Source organism: Physeter macrocephalus, chromosome 4, assembly GCF_002837175.3.
Source record: "Physeter macrocephalus isolate SW-GA chromosome 4, ASM283717v5, whole genome shotgun sequence".
In the NCBI taxonomy this organism is placed as follows: Eukaryota; Metazoa; Chordata; class Mammalia; order Artiodactyla; family Physeteridae; genus Physeter; species Physeter macrocephalus.
In genome coordinates this window covers 83,734,369-83,750,523 of record NC_041217.1, presented here as the reverse complement: position 1 = coordinate 83,750,523, position 16,155 = coordinate 83,734,369, and the positions used below count along the sequence as shown (strand labels likewise).

General features: G+C 35.6%; 1 protein-coding gene across 2 annotated transcripts in view; it reads right to left on the bottom strand.

Moving 5' to 3' along the window:
* RSBN1 (round spermatid basic protein 1) overlaps positions 1–16,155 on the bottom strand; it is a 43,417-nt gene that overhangs the window by 17,730 nt on the left and 9,532 nt on the right. Inside the window, exons 2-3 of one of the 2 annotated variants that reach the window (XM_028488980.1) lie at positions 13,353–13,578; positions 11,699–11,816 (exon numbers count right to left, since the gene is read on the bottom strand). In XM_028488980.1, coding sequence (XP_028344781.1) covers positions 11,699–11,816; positions 13,353–13,578 — 344 coding nt within the window. Of the gene's footprint in view, positions 1–11,698; positions 11,817–12,904; positions 13,579–16,155 lie in introns of both variants that reach the window. The other variant, XM_007108796.3, reaches the window with a different exon arrangement.

Below are 16,155 nucleotides of genomic sequence, written 5' to 3'. Positions count from 1 at the left end.
CAGTGGAGTTCATTTTTTAAAGATTTGAAAAATAACCATAAGATAAAATTGTAAGGACTTGGAGAAAGTTAGATATAGATAGCGAAGAGAAAGGAGTGTCAAGGATGTCTTGCAGGTTCTGCCCTTTGCAACCACATAGAGAAAGCACTCTTGCTACTGGAGGAGAGGACCAAGTTTGGGTGGGGAGGTGATATCTTCAGTTTGGGACATAATGAGCTTGAAGTGTGTAGTAGGCAAAATAACGGTTCCCAAAGATATACAGGTCTTAATCCCTAGAACCTGTGACTGTTATCTTATATGGCAAAAGGACTTTTCAGCTGTGAATAAATTAAGAATTTGGAGATGGCAAGATATCCTGGGTTATCCAGGTGAGCCCAAACGTAATCACAGTTGTCACAAGGAAGCAGAGGGAGATTTCACCACAGAGAGAAGGTGACTTGGTGATAGAAGCTGAGATTGGATTGATGCACTTTGAAGATGGAGGAAGGGACCGCAAGCCAGGAAATACAGATGGCCACTAGAAGGGGCGGGGGGCACAAAACAAACAAACAAAAACCCCACAGAACAAAAAAACAAGCAAACAAACAAAAAGATTCTCCTTCAGAGCCTTCAGAACTGTAAGAGACTAAATTTTTGTTGTCTTAAGGTACTATGTTTGTGGTAATTTGCTGAAATCAGAAGAGATAGGTACTGAGGATACAAATCCTAGTCATTGTCAGTAATTGGAACTTTAGTATTAAAAGAGACCTGACTAGAGAAAATATGGAGTCCAAAGAACAGGGGTCTTGGAAAGCTCCAAATTAAAAAAAAAAAAGGAAAGAAAAGTTGACAAAAAACAACGTAAAGGAGTTGTTAAGTGGTCAGAGAGGTTCGAAGAAAACCAAGAGAACACAGTATCATGAAAGTCAAAGTAAGAAAATACCTCGGGAGGAATTGGGTCAAAATGCTGCTGAGACTTCTAGTAAGATGAAGATATAAAATGCCCACTGGCGACCTTAGCAAGAGATGTTTCAGAGAAATTATGAGGGCAGAAACCAAACTTATGTGGAGATATGAGGAAATGGAGACAGCAAGAGTAGACAATTCTTTCAAGAAGTTTGGCTGTGAAAGTAAGAAGAGTTTGTAGTTAGAGGGGGAAATAGGATCAAGGAAGAATTAAGATGGAAAGACTGAGCAATCCTCCATAGGTTGTATAAACTTTCACCAGCAATATAAGAAAGTATGTATTGCCCCATAACCCCATTAACAGATGTTATAAAATTTTTGCAGTTTTACAAATAAATAAAAACTGGCATCTTAGTAGTTTTAATTTCATTTTCTTAGGAATGAAGTTGTATATCTTTTCAGATAAGAGGATTAAAGGGCCATTTGTATTTCTTTTTCTGTGAAATGTCCATTTACAACGCTTGCTTATTTTTATACTGTGTTGCTAGTATTTCTCTTATCTATTTCTAGAGCTCTTTATAGTTTAGGAAGGTTAATTCTCTGTCGGTGACATGAATTTGTCTTTTGACCTTGTTTACAGTGATTTTTGTTTTTGTTTTGGTCATAGTTAGAAAGACCTTTGCCACTTCAAAGTTATAAAAGAATTCTTTCATGTTTTCTTATATTTATGTCTCCATTTTCTACATTTAAATCTTTGATCCCATTTGGAATTTACTGCAGTATACAGTGATATGAATACTAAGATAAATTTTAGATATCCTGATGTCCCAACACTACCTTCTCTTGCCACCAATGATTTGAGATGCTATCATTTTTATATATCACATGCCTATATGTATTTGCGTCTATTTCTGGACTTTTCTGCTTCACTGAACAATGTTCATAAATTAGTATACACTTATTTAATAATTAAATCTTTAGAATGTATTGGTATCTGATAGGGCACTGCTCCATCATTGTTTTTCTTTTTCAAAGTTTTCCTGGCTGTTCTTGTCTATTTTTTCATATAAACTTCCAAGTCAGGTGACTGTCCCAGAACAAAACAACTATTGGTATTTTTATTGGGATTATGTTCAATTTATGATTTAGGGGAAATCGTCATTTTGATGTTGGTTCTTCTTAGTCCAGGAATGTGCTATATCTTTCCATTTATGTCTTCTCTTGTGTGATGTTTTAATGCTAACACAAAGAGTTTGGTAAAGGTGAAGAAGACTGCTAGTTAAACAAGGCAGACAGAAAAAAAAAAAAAAGGCAGACAGAACATATGATTTATTTATATTCCTTATCAAAACCCCACTCAAGAGAGAGTAAAATAGAAAGCCTATAAATTCCAGAAGCTCAAACAGAACAGAAGCAAAAATGATAGATACAAGCTATCAAAACATCTTTTGAAGGTTAAAAAAACATACAGGGGAATTAGCAGACGGAGAACTTTGAACACTGAGTACCAGTATAGAAGATGCCCAAAAAGCAAGTTCGTGCTACAAAATTATGGAAAGGCTAAGTATCACAGAAGGTGGGGAACCAGGCATAGAACTAAAACAAAAGAGATGGGTTTGAAATCTGTTTAAGAGTCAGTCAGACCCCTCCACTTACTTACCTTCCCCATACCCCTCATATACTCTTTCTTATCTTACCTATTTTGTGGAGGAAGTTAACCAGAGACTATAGAAACAAAAATACCAGGCACAAGTATGGAAGAGACCCAGTATACTGAAAAGAGGGAATTAAAATTCCATATAGGGCTTCCCTGGTGGCGCAGTGGTTGCGCGTCCGCCTGCCGGTGCAGGGGAACCGGGTTCGCGCCCCGGTCTGGGAGGATCCCACATGCCGCGGAGCGGCTGGGCCCGTGAGCCATGGCCGCTGGGCCTGCGCGTCCGGAGCCTGTGCTCCTCAACGGGAGAGGCCGCAGCAGGGGGAGGCCCGCATACCACAAAAAAAAAAAAAAAGTTAAAAAAAAAAAAAATTCCATATATTTTAACGATGAAATCCCCTACCTACTTTTATAGTTCAGCTCCGAGAATTCTAGCAGACAAGCATATAAGCTACTCTGCTCCTCTGGCAAAAATGTGGTGGATTCTCAGCTGTAAAAATTAAAAGCCCCAAAGAAAAGACCTCTAAATGCTGATATCGGGAGCTTTTCTACAATGATATGGCCAGATTCCCTACCCAGTCATCAAATGATAAGTCCTATTAGCTCTGTTCACAGAGTTTCTAATCAGTTTTGTACTGACTCATATTTAAATATAAACAGATCACCAGATGTTTGAAGAAAATAACTAACATAAACAGAAGATTAAGACAAGCAAAAACGAACGTGATGAAACAGAGACACCTTAGAGCATAAAAGAAAATTTCAAAACAAGTATAATTAATATCATCAGAAGGATCAAAGAAGATATTGCATCCATGAAATAAAAACAGGAAAGTTATTTTTTTAATGAAAAAAACAAAAAATAAGAATAAGCTCTTAAATTCAAAGTATTACAGCCGAAATAAATCAACAGGAGAAAAAGAAGATAGTAAAATCTCCCCAGAAAGTAGAATAAAAAAGACAAAGAAAAATTAAAGGAACAATAAGAAAATTAAAGGTTTAGCCAGGAGGCCCAACACCCAACTCAAAAGTTTTAGAAAAAAAAGACAGGAAAACTGAGGTAAGGAAATTAACAAAGAAATAATAGAAAATTTATCCAAACAGAAGGATATGCATTCCCACGTTGAAAAAACCTAAACGTTCAACAGAGTGAATTTAAAAAAGACTCATTCCAATGAGATCTGAGAAAATCACAGAGGTTGCAGGTAGCTTTCAACTACACTGGTGATGCTTTATGTCTTGGGCCAGGTGGTAAGAACACAGGTGTTTGTTATTATTCTTTACCCCTCTTTATATGTCTGAAATATTTAATAAATTAAAAATCAAAAAACAAACAGAAAAAAGACCCATCTAAAGACACATTATTCTCAGTGTTTTGAAATTTTATAGGAAAGAGATTTTGAAACTTCCAGAGAGAAAAAAACAGGACAACTTGACACTGGATTTCTCAGTAGCAACACTAGAAGCTTAAATAAAGACAGTGGAGTAACACCTTTATAAATCTGCAGAAAAATGACCTCCAACCTAGAATTCCACACCTATCTGAACTACCAATCCAATGTAATGGTAGAAGAAAGTCTTTTCACACATGTGAGGTCTCATTTGAGTCACTGAAACGAGGCAACAGAATAGTCATGGAATCCCAGAAGAGGAGAAAAAGGCAAATAGAAATCCCAGGATATACATGTATAGGATACGTGGGATATATACAAGATATATCAATACGTCTAAGGATAGACCTCTAAATATATTCTTACTTCAACACAGTAATATTACAAAACTGTAAACATGTTAAATGTCCAAAAACAGGAGAAGAAAGTGATATAGTCACACTACAAAAAAAATATAGTGGTTAAAATGAATGAACTAACTAGAATTACATGTATCAACATAATTCTCAAAAGCAATGTTGAACCAAAGCAATCTGTAGAATGATACATGCAGTATACTATTTATAAAGTGTTAAATCACACAAAATTGTTATATACAGTTTATACATTCATACATGCATAGCAAACTATTAGAAGATATACAGAAATGATAAACCTCATATTCAGAATAAAGACTGACTTCTGGGGAGAAAAAAACCATTCTTTTAATAAAAATAAAGGAAACATATAAAGCAGGAATTCACTTAAAATCATGTACAATTTTCTTCGTATGGGAATGGAAGGGGTAAAGATGGGATGGGGGTGAGTTAAGGTCCTAAGCAAATGGGTATAGAGTTTCTGTTTGGGATGATGAAAAAGTTCTAGAAATGGATAGTCGTGATGGTTGCACAACACTGCAAAACTATTTAACGCCAGTGAATAATTTAAAATAGTTAAATAGCAAATTTCATGCTATGTATACTTTGTGACAATTTTTTAAAAATCCTAAACAGGGTGAGGGATAGAATCCAGAACACAGGAAGAAGGATTAACTTCTGAGGAGGAGGTGAGATAGCTTCTCTACCCTAACAGGAGGGAATGCAGAAAAGATGTATACAGATAAAAAGGCTGAACGATCATCATGAAGAAAAGGCAAGCAAGTTGACCAAAGAAAAGAAGTTTCCTACACAACGTTGAGGGCCCACTGGAGGCCTTATGAAACGTTATAAAGAGACAAGCTCCTGAATAAATATCAATCCAAAACCGATTTTCAAAAACATTTGCGCTAGGTAGAAGTTAGACAAGATTATCTCCAAAAGCCCTTGGTTTATGATTCTATGAAATTCTAAGAGGATCTTAGTATCTACTGGTCAAATGAAGGGAATGTGAGTATTGGTAAATGGCATACAGCTTAAAACAGTGTTTCTTAAACTTGCCTGATCATAGGAATTGAATCACTGGAGATATTTATCTCAGGCTTCACTCCAGACCTAATGAATCGAAATTTCCAGGAATGGAACCTGAGATTCTAAATATGTGTTTGGAACTAGCAACCCCAGATTATTCTTAGGATCTGGCATATTTGAGAAACTCTGGCCTGGAAATGGCACTGAAAGCAAAGAACAAATTGAGTTCTACCACTTCCCAAAGAATGCGTTGGGGGCACAGTGGAGGAAGAAGTAAGTGTAATGAGGATTGGAGGGAGGTAAGTAGAGAGCAAAAAAACAAAAAAAGTAAGGCTGCTGTGGAAGCAAGAGACATAATGCCAAACAGGGAAAACTCAGTCTTGAGTAAAATCAGAAGGTACAGTGGGTAGGGGAGGACAATTTGTATATAGGGGGATAATGACTATAAGAAAATAGTCCGTTAGCTTTGCATGTGTTAAATTTTTTAATTTATTTATAATATCTATAAAAGTTTAAAATGTGAATATATATATTGCTCTGTGTCCATACATACATAGTCCTTTAGATTAGAAACTCAACTTTACAGTTATAACAATTGCTGAGTGTTAAATAAGGTCAGCTGTGCTCCCAATAATACACCTTTTAATAAGGATAGCCATAAATCAGTTAAGATAGCCACTTCGCTCACAATTGAAAAAACTTGGAATCAACCAACATGTCCTTTAGTAAGTGAATGGATAAATAAACTGTGATACATCCAGACAATGAGATATTATTCAGCCCTAAAAAGAAATGAGCTATCAAGCCATGAAAAGACATGGAGGAACCTTAAATGTATATTACTGTGGAAGAAACCAATCTGCAAAGGCTACATATTATATGATTCCAACTATATGACATTCTTTTAGAGTTGAAACAATGGAGACACTAAAAACATCAGTGGTTGCCAAGGGTTGGGAGAAGGGGAGAAAGGGAAGAATTAGGCAGAACACAGAGGATTTTTAGGGCAGTGAAAATACTCTTTATGTTAGCATAATGATGGACACATTATCACTATACATTAGTCCAAACCCATAGACTGTACAATACCAAGAGTGAATTGTAATGTAAACTATGAACTTTGGGTGATTACGATGTGTCGGTGTAAGTTCAGCAACTGTAATGTATGTACCACTCTGGCGGGGGTATGATGATAGTGGGAGGAGCTATGCATATGTGGGAGCAGGGAGTATATGGGAAATCTCCATATCTTCCTCTCAATTTTGCAGTGAACCAAAAACCGCTCTAGAAAACAAACAAACAAAACGTCTTTTTAAAAAAGAAAAACTTAAAGGAACACCAAGCTAGAAATACACAATATGGAAAAACCCTGGAGGAGGAGTGGCAGGTGGGGGGGCGGTTAGTAATTATTGCGCAGAACTCATGTTTCAGGAAGAAGCCTTTTCGGGCTGACTGTTTAAAAAACAGAAAGGAAAAAGCTAGCCAGCAATCTTCCTAACCTTGTGACCTGTGAACAGAAAGACATTCCCACTTTAAAAATATAGCAGTGTGAGTCAAAATGAGATTATAAGCTGTACTTAGAATGAGGAAAAAAAAAAAAACCCAGAACCTACCATTTTTATGCTGCTTTATAAAGTCAGCTACCTAAAATATTTATTTCTCCTTTTATGTAACACACTGATGTGTAGTTCCTTAAGAGTTTTGAAGTTATTTACCAAGCTACAAAGCATCTACTAGTTCTACTCTCTTAATTAGTAGTAGCAGTACACTATAACATGTTAATTATGTTACTCAAAGATGGGGAACACCTAATAAGCCCGTTTTAAGCCTTACCACAACACACAATGAAGAAATAACATTTGCTGATTTTCTCTGGAACAGTAGACATTACCATTTTATAGTGGTAACGATAACAGTTGTAAGAACTTCTACTACCACCTGAAGTTAAGAGTATGATCCTCAGTAAAAGATTTCAATATTATACATATGGAGAAATTTTTTTTTTAAAAAGCAGAACTTAAAAAACGCACATCTGCCAGATAAAGAGAACAAAATCCTATTATGCTAGACATATTTGTAAAATCAATCCCCTCCCTCCCCTACCACATACCCTTCATCTCCATATACAACCTTCAATTACTTAATATGCTATAAGGTGAAAACAGTCTCAGATGGTGATACTTAAAACAACTCCCCATTTAACTTCACATATATTTTAGTGTTGTTTGTTGCTTCTATTTGCAATTCATGTATAGAATCTAACACTTAAAGCCTTGCTGATTCTTGGACCAGCAACATCAACATCATTTGGGAGCTTGTTAGAAATGCAGACTCTAAAGCCCCAATCCAGGCCTACAAAATCAAAATGTGCTTTTTTTTTTTTTTTTTTTTTTGTGGTATGCGGGCCTCCGTCTGCTGTGGCCTCTCCCATTGTGGAGCACAGGCTCCGGACGCGCAGGCTCAGCGGCCATGGCTCACGGGCCCAGCCGCTCCGCGGCATGTGGGATCCTCCCAGACCAGGGCGCGAACCTGGTTCCCCTGCATCGGCAGGCGGACGCGCAACCACTGCGCCACCAGGGAAGCCCCCAACATGTGTATTTTATAAGCACATTAAAATTTGCTAAACCCTCACCTACAGGATTAAACACCATTCAGAGACAGAGGAAAAAACAATTCCTCTTTGAAGATCTGCCACTATTTAACCTTGGAAAAGGTCAACCAAAATGTGACCTTCCTCATCTATAAAACAAAGGCTTGGAAATGGCCCCCACTTGCTCTAAAATCCTTTTAGTCCATAAAATGACCAGAAGAATATCTGAATTTTCAATCCATTTATCAGCTGCCACAGGATTTTTTTAAGGAGGAGAGCTAAGGATTGCATACTTATTGCAGAACTATCACACTTCGAAGTTGAAAACCATTGAAAAAAGTTTTCAAGTAGCCAATAATTACAAGATATAACAGCTAAGCAAAAAAAAAAAAAAAATTTCTAAGTGAACACTAATTTTTCTCTATTAACTGACCAAAAGATTCCACAAACACTTAAAACTTTTTGGTCAAAATTGTTATTAACCAATGACTATTTAAAACTTAATTAGACCTGAATAATCCTACAGAATTATAAAAATACCATACTGTATCAATACATATGTAGTCCTTTAGGTTGGAAACTCAACTTTACAAAGTTATCCTGTATCAACTGCTGAGAGAGAAGTCACCAAATTTGAGGATCAGCTTGGTGCTTCAATTGCTATTTATCATGAACTTACCTCTTTTGGTGTTAAAACAATTGAGTTTTATAGAACAGTAAAAGAAAAAAAAAAACACCTCTACGTGCATCCTAGCTTTGTTACTACAATAATTTAAAAATATAAAAGTAACAGAAGCTGTAATTTTTCTTGCACAAAACAAACTTACATTTTACTTCCTCCAGATAGAAGAGGTGAGTTCTCAAGCAGTATTTCTCAAACCTTAATATGCATATGAATCACCTGAGGAGCTTGTTAAAATGCAGATTCTGATTCAGAAGATCTGGGTAGGGGTCTGAGAGTCCGCATTTCTAGTAAGCTCCCTGGTGATATCAAATTTATTCATAGAGCAAGTAGCAAGCTTCTAAACAAAAAAAAGCGTAATTTACAGTATTTAGATGGTCATTGTTTGCAAAGCACCGGTCTTGATAATGTGTCCAATTAAATTCCTAATTAAGCAACCTAACACTTTTCTGTCCTTATCTTACTTGACCCCTAATACGGACATGATATTTAAGCCCTCCATCATTCTTAATATCTAGAAAACTTATACTGTAACCTTCCTTCTACCTCTCTTTCTTTTTGATCTCTTCCCATGCTCCTCATACATATGGGTGCATCACAGAATTCCATTCATAGCTTCATCTCTTCCATTTCTAACGCTGTCCCTGGACCACCTACGTGCTAATGGTCCAACTTCTGCATCTCCGGCCTAGATGTCTCCCAGTCTTAGATCCATTTACTCAACTACCTAACAGACATTTCTGTTAGTCTTCACAAGTACCTCAACATAAAATATCTCAAACTGAACTCGTCAATACCTTACACCCCTAGAAACCAACTTTTTCAACCCTGTATTGACTTTGTGACCAGCACCACCATCCACCCATATGTCCAAACCACATTTTTTTAAGACTCCATCCTTCTCCCTCATCAAGTGCAATTAATCCCATGTTCTAATTGTTTCTCAAATTTCATTTCTTCCTCTCTAATGTCAATACCAGTCTGGACATGGATCATTTCCGATCTAGTTACCACAGTAACTGGTTTAACCAGTCTTCTTGCTTCCAATCTCATTTTCCTCAATTCCACCCTTCAGACTACTGTGTAATCTTTGCTAACATAACTTGATAGCTCTTCCCTATTAAAATTCACCAATGATTCCCCATTACCTTTGGGAAAAAGTACTAACTTTTTTTTAGCACATCATACAAAGCTCTTCACAATTCTGATTTTGTCTATCTCTCCAGTGTTAACTCCCCTTAACAGTCAGCAGGTACTCTTGCCATGTCAAGCTATTTGCAGCTCCTTGAAAGTGCCACATTCTCTAATGACTCCATGTGTTTGCATAGGCCATTATTCGCTTTGCTTAAAATGCCCTTATTATGCTAAGTAATCTTCTTTCAAGACTCTACTCAAGCATCACAATCTTTAAAATGCCTTTTCCAATCACTTCAAGTCTGAGTTAGGTAACACCACAAACTGTGCTCCCTCTATTATATAGGGTTTTGCCTATATATACCTCTATTCTAGTATTTATCAAACTATATTATAATTGCTGGTTTACTCATCTCTTCCACTAGATTGAGCTCATCAATTAGTCCTTTTAAGAACAGATTGTGCAGTACATGGTAGGTTCTCAATATATGTTTGCTGAATAAACTGTCTTGAACTATAGTCATGAATAATTATCATGGCTACATATTTAAACTATAAATAACTTCTATTAACTGTGTCTATAAGGTAATAAACTTACCTCGCTTTATTTATAGGCTTAACAGAACTTCATAAGACTTCACAAAACAGAATTTCTAACGTATTCACTTAATTCCCAACAATCTAAAGTTATTTGTGAAAAATATTAGAATAGTTTTCTGAATATTGTGTTAAACTGAGATATTTTAAGTTCACTGACCAGAATGTTTAGACAAATAAAACACCAGTCTCTTCTCCAATGTTTAGACAAATAAAAGCACTAGTCTCATACTCCAATGAGGGAAGGAGTATGGTAAAACGATGTATCAATTGTTCAGGTAGCTTAGGTTTGCATACTATTTCTTTTTTTGGGGGGGCGGTGTACCCCACGGCTTGTGGGATCTTAGTTCCCCCACCAGGGATTGAACCCAGGCCCTTGGCAGTGAAAGCTCTGAGTCCTAACCACCGGACCGCTAGGGAATTCCCTATTTCTATATACTAGCTACATGACCCTGTATAACAATGAACATCTCCAAGCCTCAGTTTCTTCAATGGAAAACAGATTAAATTGCTTACCTACCTCACAGATTATTTCAAATATTAAGATACGAATGTGAAAGCATTTCTATAAACCATGAAGTGCTAAACAAATTTGAACTACTGTATTAGCTTCCATCCCAAGATATGCCGAAGATTTTAGTTGCAAAATTGTTTCATGGGTTACGACAACCTCCCATACGCACCCCGTATGTCTCTCCAATGACAGAAAATTCATAAATAAAATTAAGTTACAGGATCACCAGAGCACAAGACTTACTTAATAGACCTCAATATTCTTATGTGGTTGAAGTGATTAATGATATCTAACTTAATAATACACTGATATGTTCTTAAAAAGTGGTTAACTTTATAAATCTCAAAGTAAATCTCAAGGTAAGTTGTTGGTACAGTCATTTAAATTTCAGCTCCATTAAAAAAATTAATTGGAGGACAAAAATCAGCAGGGAATATTTAGAGATATTTTCTTCTATTAACTATTTAGACTGGGTACTGTCTATTGACATATAAGCTTGATCCTCTAGAGACTAACTAATATGAAAGTTAAAAAGTCACCATTGCAAAACCAAGACTTTCTTACCCCCCAAGTTTCTGGCTTATTTCTCAGATATGCTTGCTGGTCTATCAATTAGAATAGAAAATTTGCTGCATTTTTCTAAACTAAAAAAATGATAGAGCACATTAATTCTGCTCTCAGCAATATCCTTCTTTGTTAAATAGGGACTTAGGAGGATTATGGACTATATTAAAAGAACTGTTTTCAGTCCCTTTTCCAATATTTATAAAAATAGGATTCCTTAACCTTCAAAGGGCAAAACTCCTTTAAAAAAAAAAAAAAAAAAGAAAAAACAAAATCTACTACAAAAGTCAGCACTTCGGTACCTGATTGTGGTAACAAGGCCAAAATCCAAGACGAAGCCCTTTATTGCACATCGTGTTCCAACATCTTGGGCAGCCCCATCTTGCGACCTCTCCAGATTGGCTGCTCCTGCTCTCTCTACTGCAGAGAGAACTTCAATTAGAGAAATTCTGAAGCTCGTAAATCTAAACTGGATACTCCCCTCATTGGAGGTAAGGATGGTAAGAATCACTAAAAAGATTCAAATTAGAAAAGGTTTCATATATATCTAAGTGGCTTGAAACCACTATAATGCAGGCAGCTGAGAGTCTTATTATGCAAGTCTATTTACCTAAAAAAAAATCTTAAGGAAAAGAATGGCAGCAAATTATTAGATAACCTGAAAAAATAGGTTATATAATCATAAATCTCTAAAAAGGAAATATTCTCCACTAAACTTGTGTAGAATTTATATCTATAATACAAACTTATAGCTGACCATTCATGTTCATAATCCTTATGAGAAAAGCAAGCAAGAAAAAAAACTAGGACACATTATCAACCACTTTTCATGCCCTAAAATAACTTCATTGAAAAAATGATTGGTTAAAAACCACTGGTTAGGAAGGAGATGTTTCCCTGCTGACTTAAGCCTAGCTGCCCAAGCAAGGCTTTAGAAAATGTCTTCACCTACAACAGTGCAAAGGCAGAAGGAGCAGAGGCTATGGCGGTCTTCCTAGTGACACTTCCAAGTCACATAAATGGGGGATGTTTCTGGGATAGACTGCCAACAAGTTACTGAAAGAAGAGAAACAAGAACAGCAAAAACCTGACAAATAAACAGGCCAATGCCCTCGTGTTTTATTATGACATAAAAGGTAATAAGTCTTAACTAAAGTTACCTTGAGGCTATCAATCGAAATCACATCCTCCATACTAACATTATCCAATTTGTGAAAAACTGAATTGGTTTTCAAGCTGATTTTCCACAAAAATTTGTTCCACAAAAAATGACGTAAAACATGTATAAAACATTTCTTAGACCAAGCAAGTAACAAGCCACATCCCAAAGAACTTCAGGATTTAAGATTTTTCAATCAGAGTTATAAAAAAACAATTTTAACCACTTTTACCACCACGAATTTTAATCAAAAGTGTGCTGGTATGTGCTATGCAACAGAATGAAGTTAATACTTTTGAGATACTGTAACCTGTATTTACTAAATAATTTAACAATGATTTTACCTTACCTGAGTGTGAAAATTTGAAATGGTGGTTGTTTCAATATCTTTCTTGCCCAGAATTTCCATTTTCACTGGAGTGTTGGGGAAATTAAAAGCAAAGTAGTCCAAGAAGTCTGGGAGATAAGCGGCCGCTCCATGCACTATTGCTAAAGCATAGTAAGCAGCATTTTTCTCATTTTCACTGAATGTCAAAGCAAGAAACTCCTCAGAAAATCTCTCCATCTCCATTGGAGACAAAAATGAGAGTTCATCCATGTAAGCATGAAGGACAAGAGCACCACCATTGGACTGGTGTTCCTCATGAATAAAGTTGCTAAATTTAGTACCTGTTTTTAAGAAATTTCTACGAATAGAATGTTCCTGGTGAGTCATAAAAGGTGTTTGTACTCCCTGGGGTACCCGATATTCTTGCATGCCCAAATTTAATCGACACAGCTGTTCATCTTTCAGATACCTGAAGGACTCCTTATTAACTCCTGAAGTGCTATTTATTTGTCCTTGGGTGAGGATTTCCTTACTGATGCGGGTCAGGCCAGCACAGATGGTTTGTACTTCCTTATTGTACATTTTAAGGCGTCTTCCTCGCATATCTTCTCGGTGTTTCTTTTTCTTTTTCTTCTTTATTTTCTTCAAGACAAAATCATCAGCTCTCTGGGTCTTACCATTTTCATCTGGTGTTTCTGGCCACAATAATTAAAAAGAAGTTAGTTGCTAGGCCTAATGTCAACATACAAGCTTCTTAAGGTATGCAATCTCAAATTAAATAGCCTATTCTCAGTTTCTCTGAATTTGCCACTATAATTTACATGTTTATAAAATGAATGAGACAAAGATCTTAAAATACAAAAATATTCTGGATTTAAAATTATGCTAAAAAGTAAGTAATGCAAAGGTAAGCATATAACTTAATATGACTTAAAATCAAAACTAAAGATAATATCCAAATAATTTCATATATGCCATACTGTATGGAATATCTGTTCAGGAACCATTGTAAAATCTAAATTAAAGCTCGCCATATTTTGCTATTTGTCTACAAGTTACTAAGATATATACAGGCGAATCAAAGACAAATTAAGCTGTTAAGACACCATTTTGCCTAACAAATTGGCAAGACTGGGGGTGGGAGGGAATTCTTATACACCTGCTAGAAATATAAACTGGTACAACCTTCATGGAGGGCAATTTGGTACCCCCAAAATGAATATGCACCAAAGCCTTGGAAATATTTATAATTCTTGGTCCCATAAATTCCACCCCCAAGTAAAAATTACCCAAGAAAATAACTAAGAAAAGATAACATAAAGATATCCATGACAGTGTTATTTAGGGAATCCCCTAAATGACTAAAATCAGAATATGGATTAAACTCTGGTACTTACATGCTGATAAAATACTACCCAGCCATTCTAAATTATACTATAGGTAAAAAGAACTGACAAATTACAAGGTTATGAAATGTTTACATTGTCACGCTTCCAGAAAGCCTTCTCTAACAACTCTTTCCCACCCAATTTGGATAGCTACTCCTACTACGTGCTTCCTTAATACTGTACTTCCCCTATTACAGCACTTAACACATTAATTTTCCACCTTTCCTCTAGACTGTAAGCAATCTAAGGTCAGAGGTATATATCTTACCTTTCTTTCCAGAGCATCTAACATATGTATAATCTGATCTTATTTTTATAATATTAAATATTCATTCAAACATGTATTAAGTACCTACTATGCCAGAGACACTGCTGAGCACTAGAGATACAGTATTCACTGAGACAGATATGATCCCTACCCTCTTGGACCTTATAATCTAGTTGGACTTCAAAGAGAAAGTATCAGTATGCTACTCTAGATGCTGGGGAAGCTCTCTTTAGGAGGTGACATTTAGGCTGAGTCCTAAATAGTAAGACAAGCCAGGCATGTTTTCTAGGGAAAAATATTCTAGAGAGAAGCAAAGGACCTAAAGAGAAAAAAGTATGACTTATCTATATATATTTCGTATATACACAACACAAAAAACTATCTGGAAAAATATACACCAAGGTATTAATGCTAGTTATCTAGGCCGGTAGGATTATAAATGTCTAGCTTTCTTCTGTTTTGCCTACCATATTTTCTAATTTCTACAATGAACATACATTACTTTTATAATTTAAAATATTACTTTTAATTTTTAAAGGATTATCACAGATTGATAAACCCAAAATAGAATGGCATCTTTATTTACTAGTTGGGAAATAGTCCCAGCAAGAAATATTCAGGATTAAATAACAGGTATAGTCCTGACCAACCTTCAAGCTTGGTGTGGTATTTACTGTATAGAATTTATCCACCCAAAAACAGTACTTCTGACACGATTCAAGTAATTCAGTGTTAAGACAGATACTCCAATTAATCCTATTACTACATCTGGGAAGAACAAGTTCAATAACTTTTACAGTAAAGAATTTACTTGGTATAATATGTAAATATATGACAAATTGCACCACTCAATACAAAATCATTCCAAGTCACCAGATATTACAGAAGTTATAAAACCTTCTAAGGAAAATATTTAAATGTACAAGTCAGACTTTGAAGTGAGTGTACAGATACCAAATGACTTTCATTCTGTTTAATACTTGATTTTAAACAACAAAAAGAAAGCCCTTCATTTGCAAGCATCACTTATAGGTAAACTGAAATCATATACCAAAATATAATGTAATTAGATTGTTTAAAGTGGCAAGAGAAAAAGCAATCTTTTATTTTATACGTAACTAAATCTTTGAGAACTCTTAAAATACTTAGTAACAGTAATTTGTATTTCTTACCAGATAAAATTAATCTAAATACTTTTCCCATATATCAAATCAGTACTTTAGGCAATTCTCCCAAGCAACTAAATGTTAATGCCATTAAATATAAAGGTTAGACCAATTTTAAAATCGTCATCTAATTACCCTCTGCTAAATGTTTTGGCAATTTCACAGGGGGAAAAAAAAAAGCAAAGAAAGAGAAAGAAAAAGAAAAAATACCTATGAATAGATAGGTTATTTTAAGCTTCAGAGGAGGTATTTGGTATGCAGAAGATGAATTGTGACCTAGATCTGCCACTGAAATTAACACCAAGAAGGAGCTGCCTTGATTGTAACACATTTTCTATACTACTATCAGCTTACCAAAGGTATTTCTATCATGGCCAAGGCTCTGTGGGTTTCATTCCAAAACTCATTTATATGAGAACCATTTAATTAGTCTAACACAACCCATCTCAA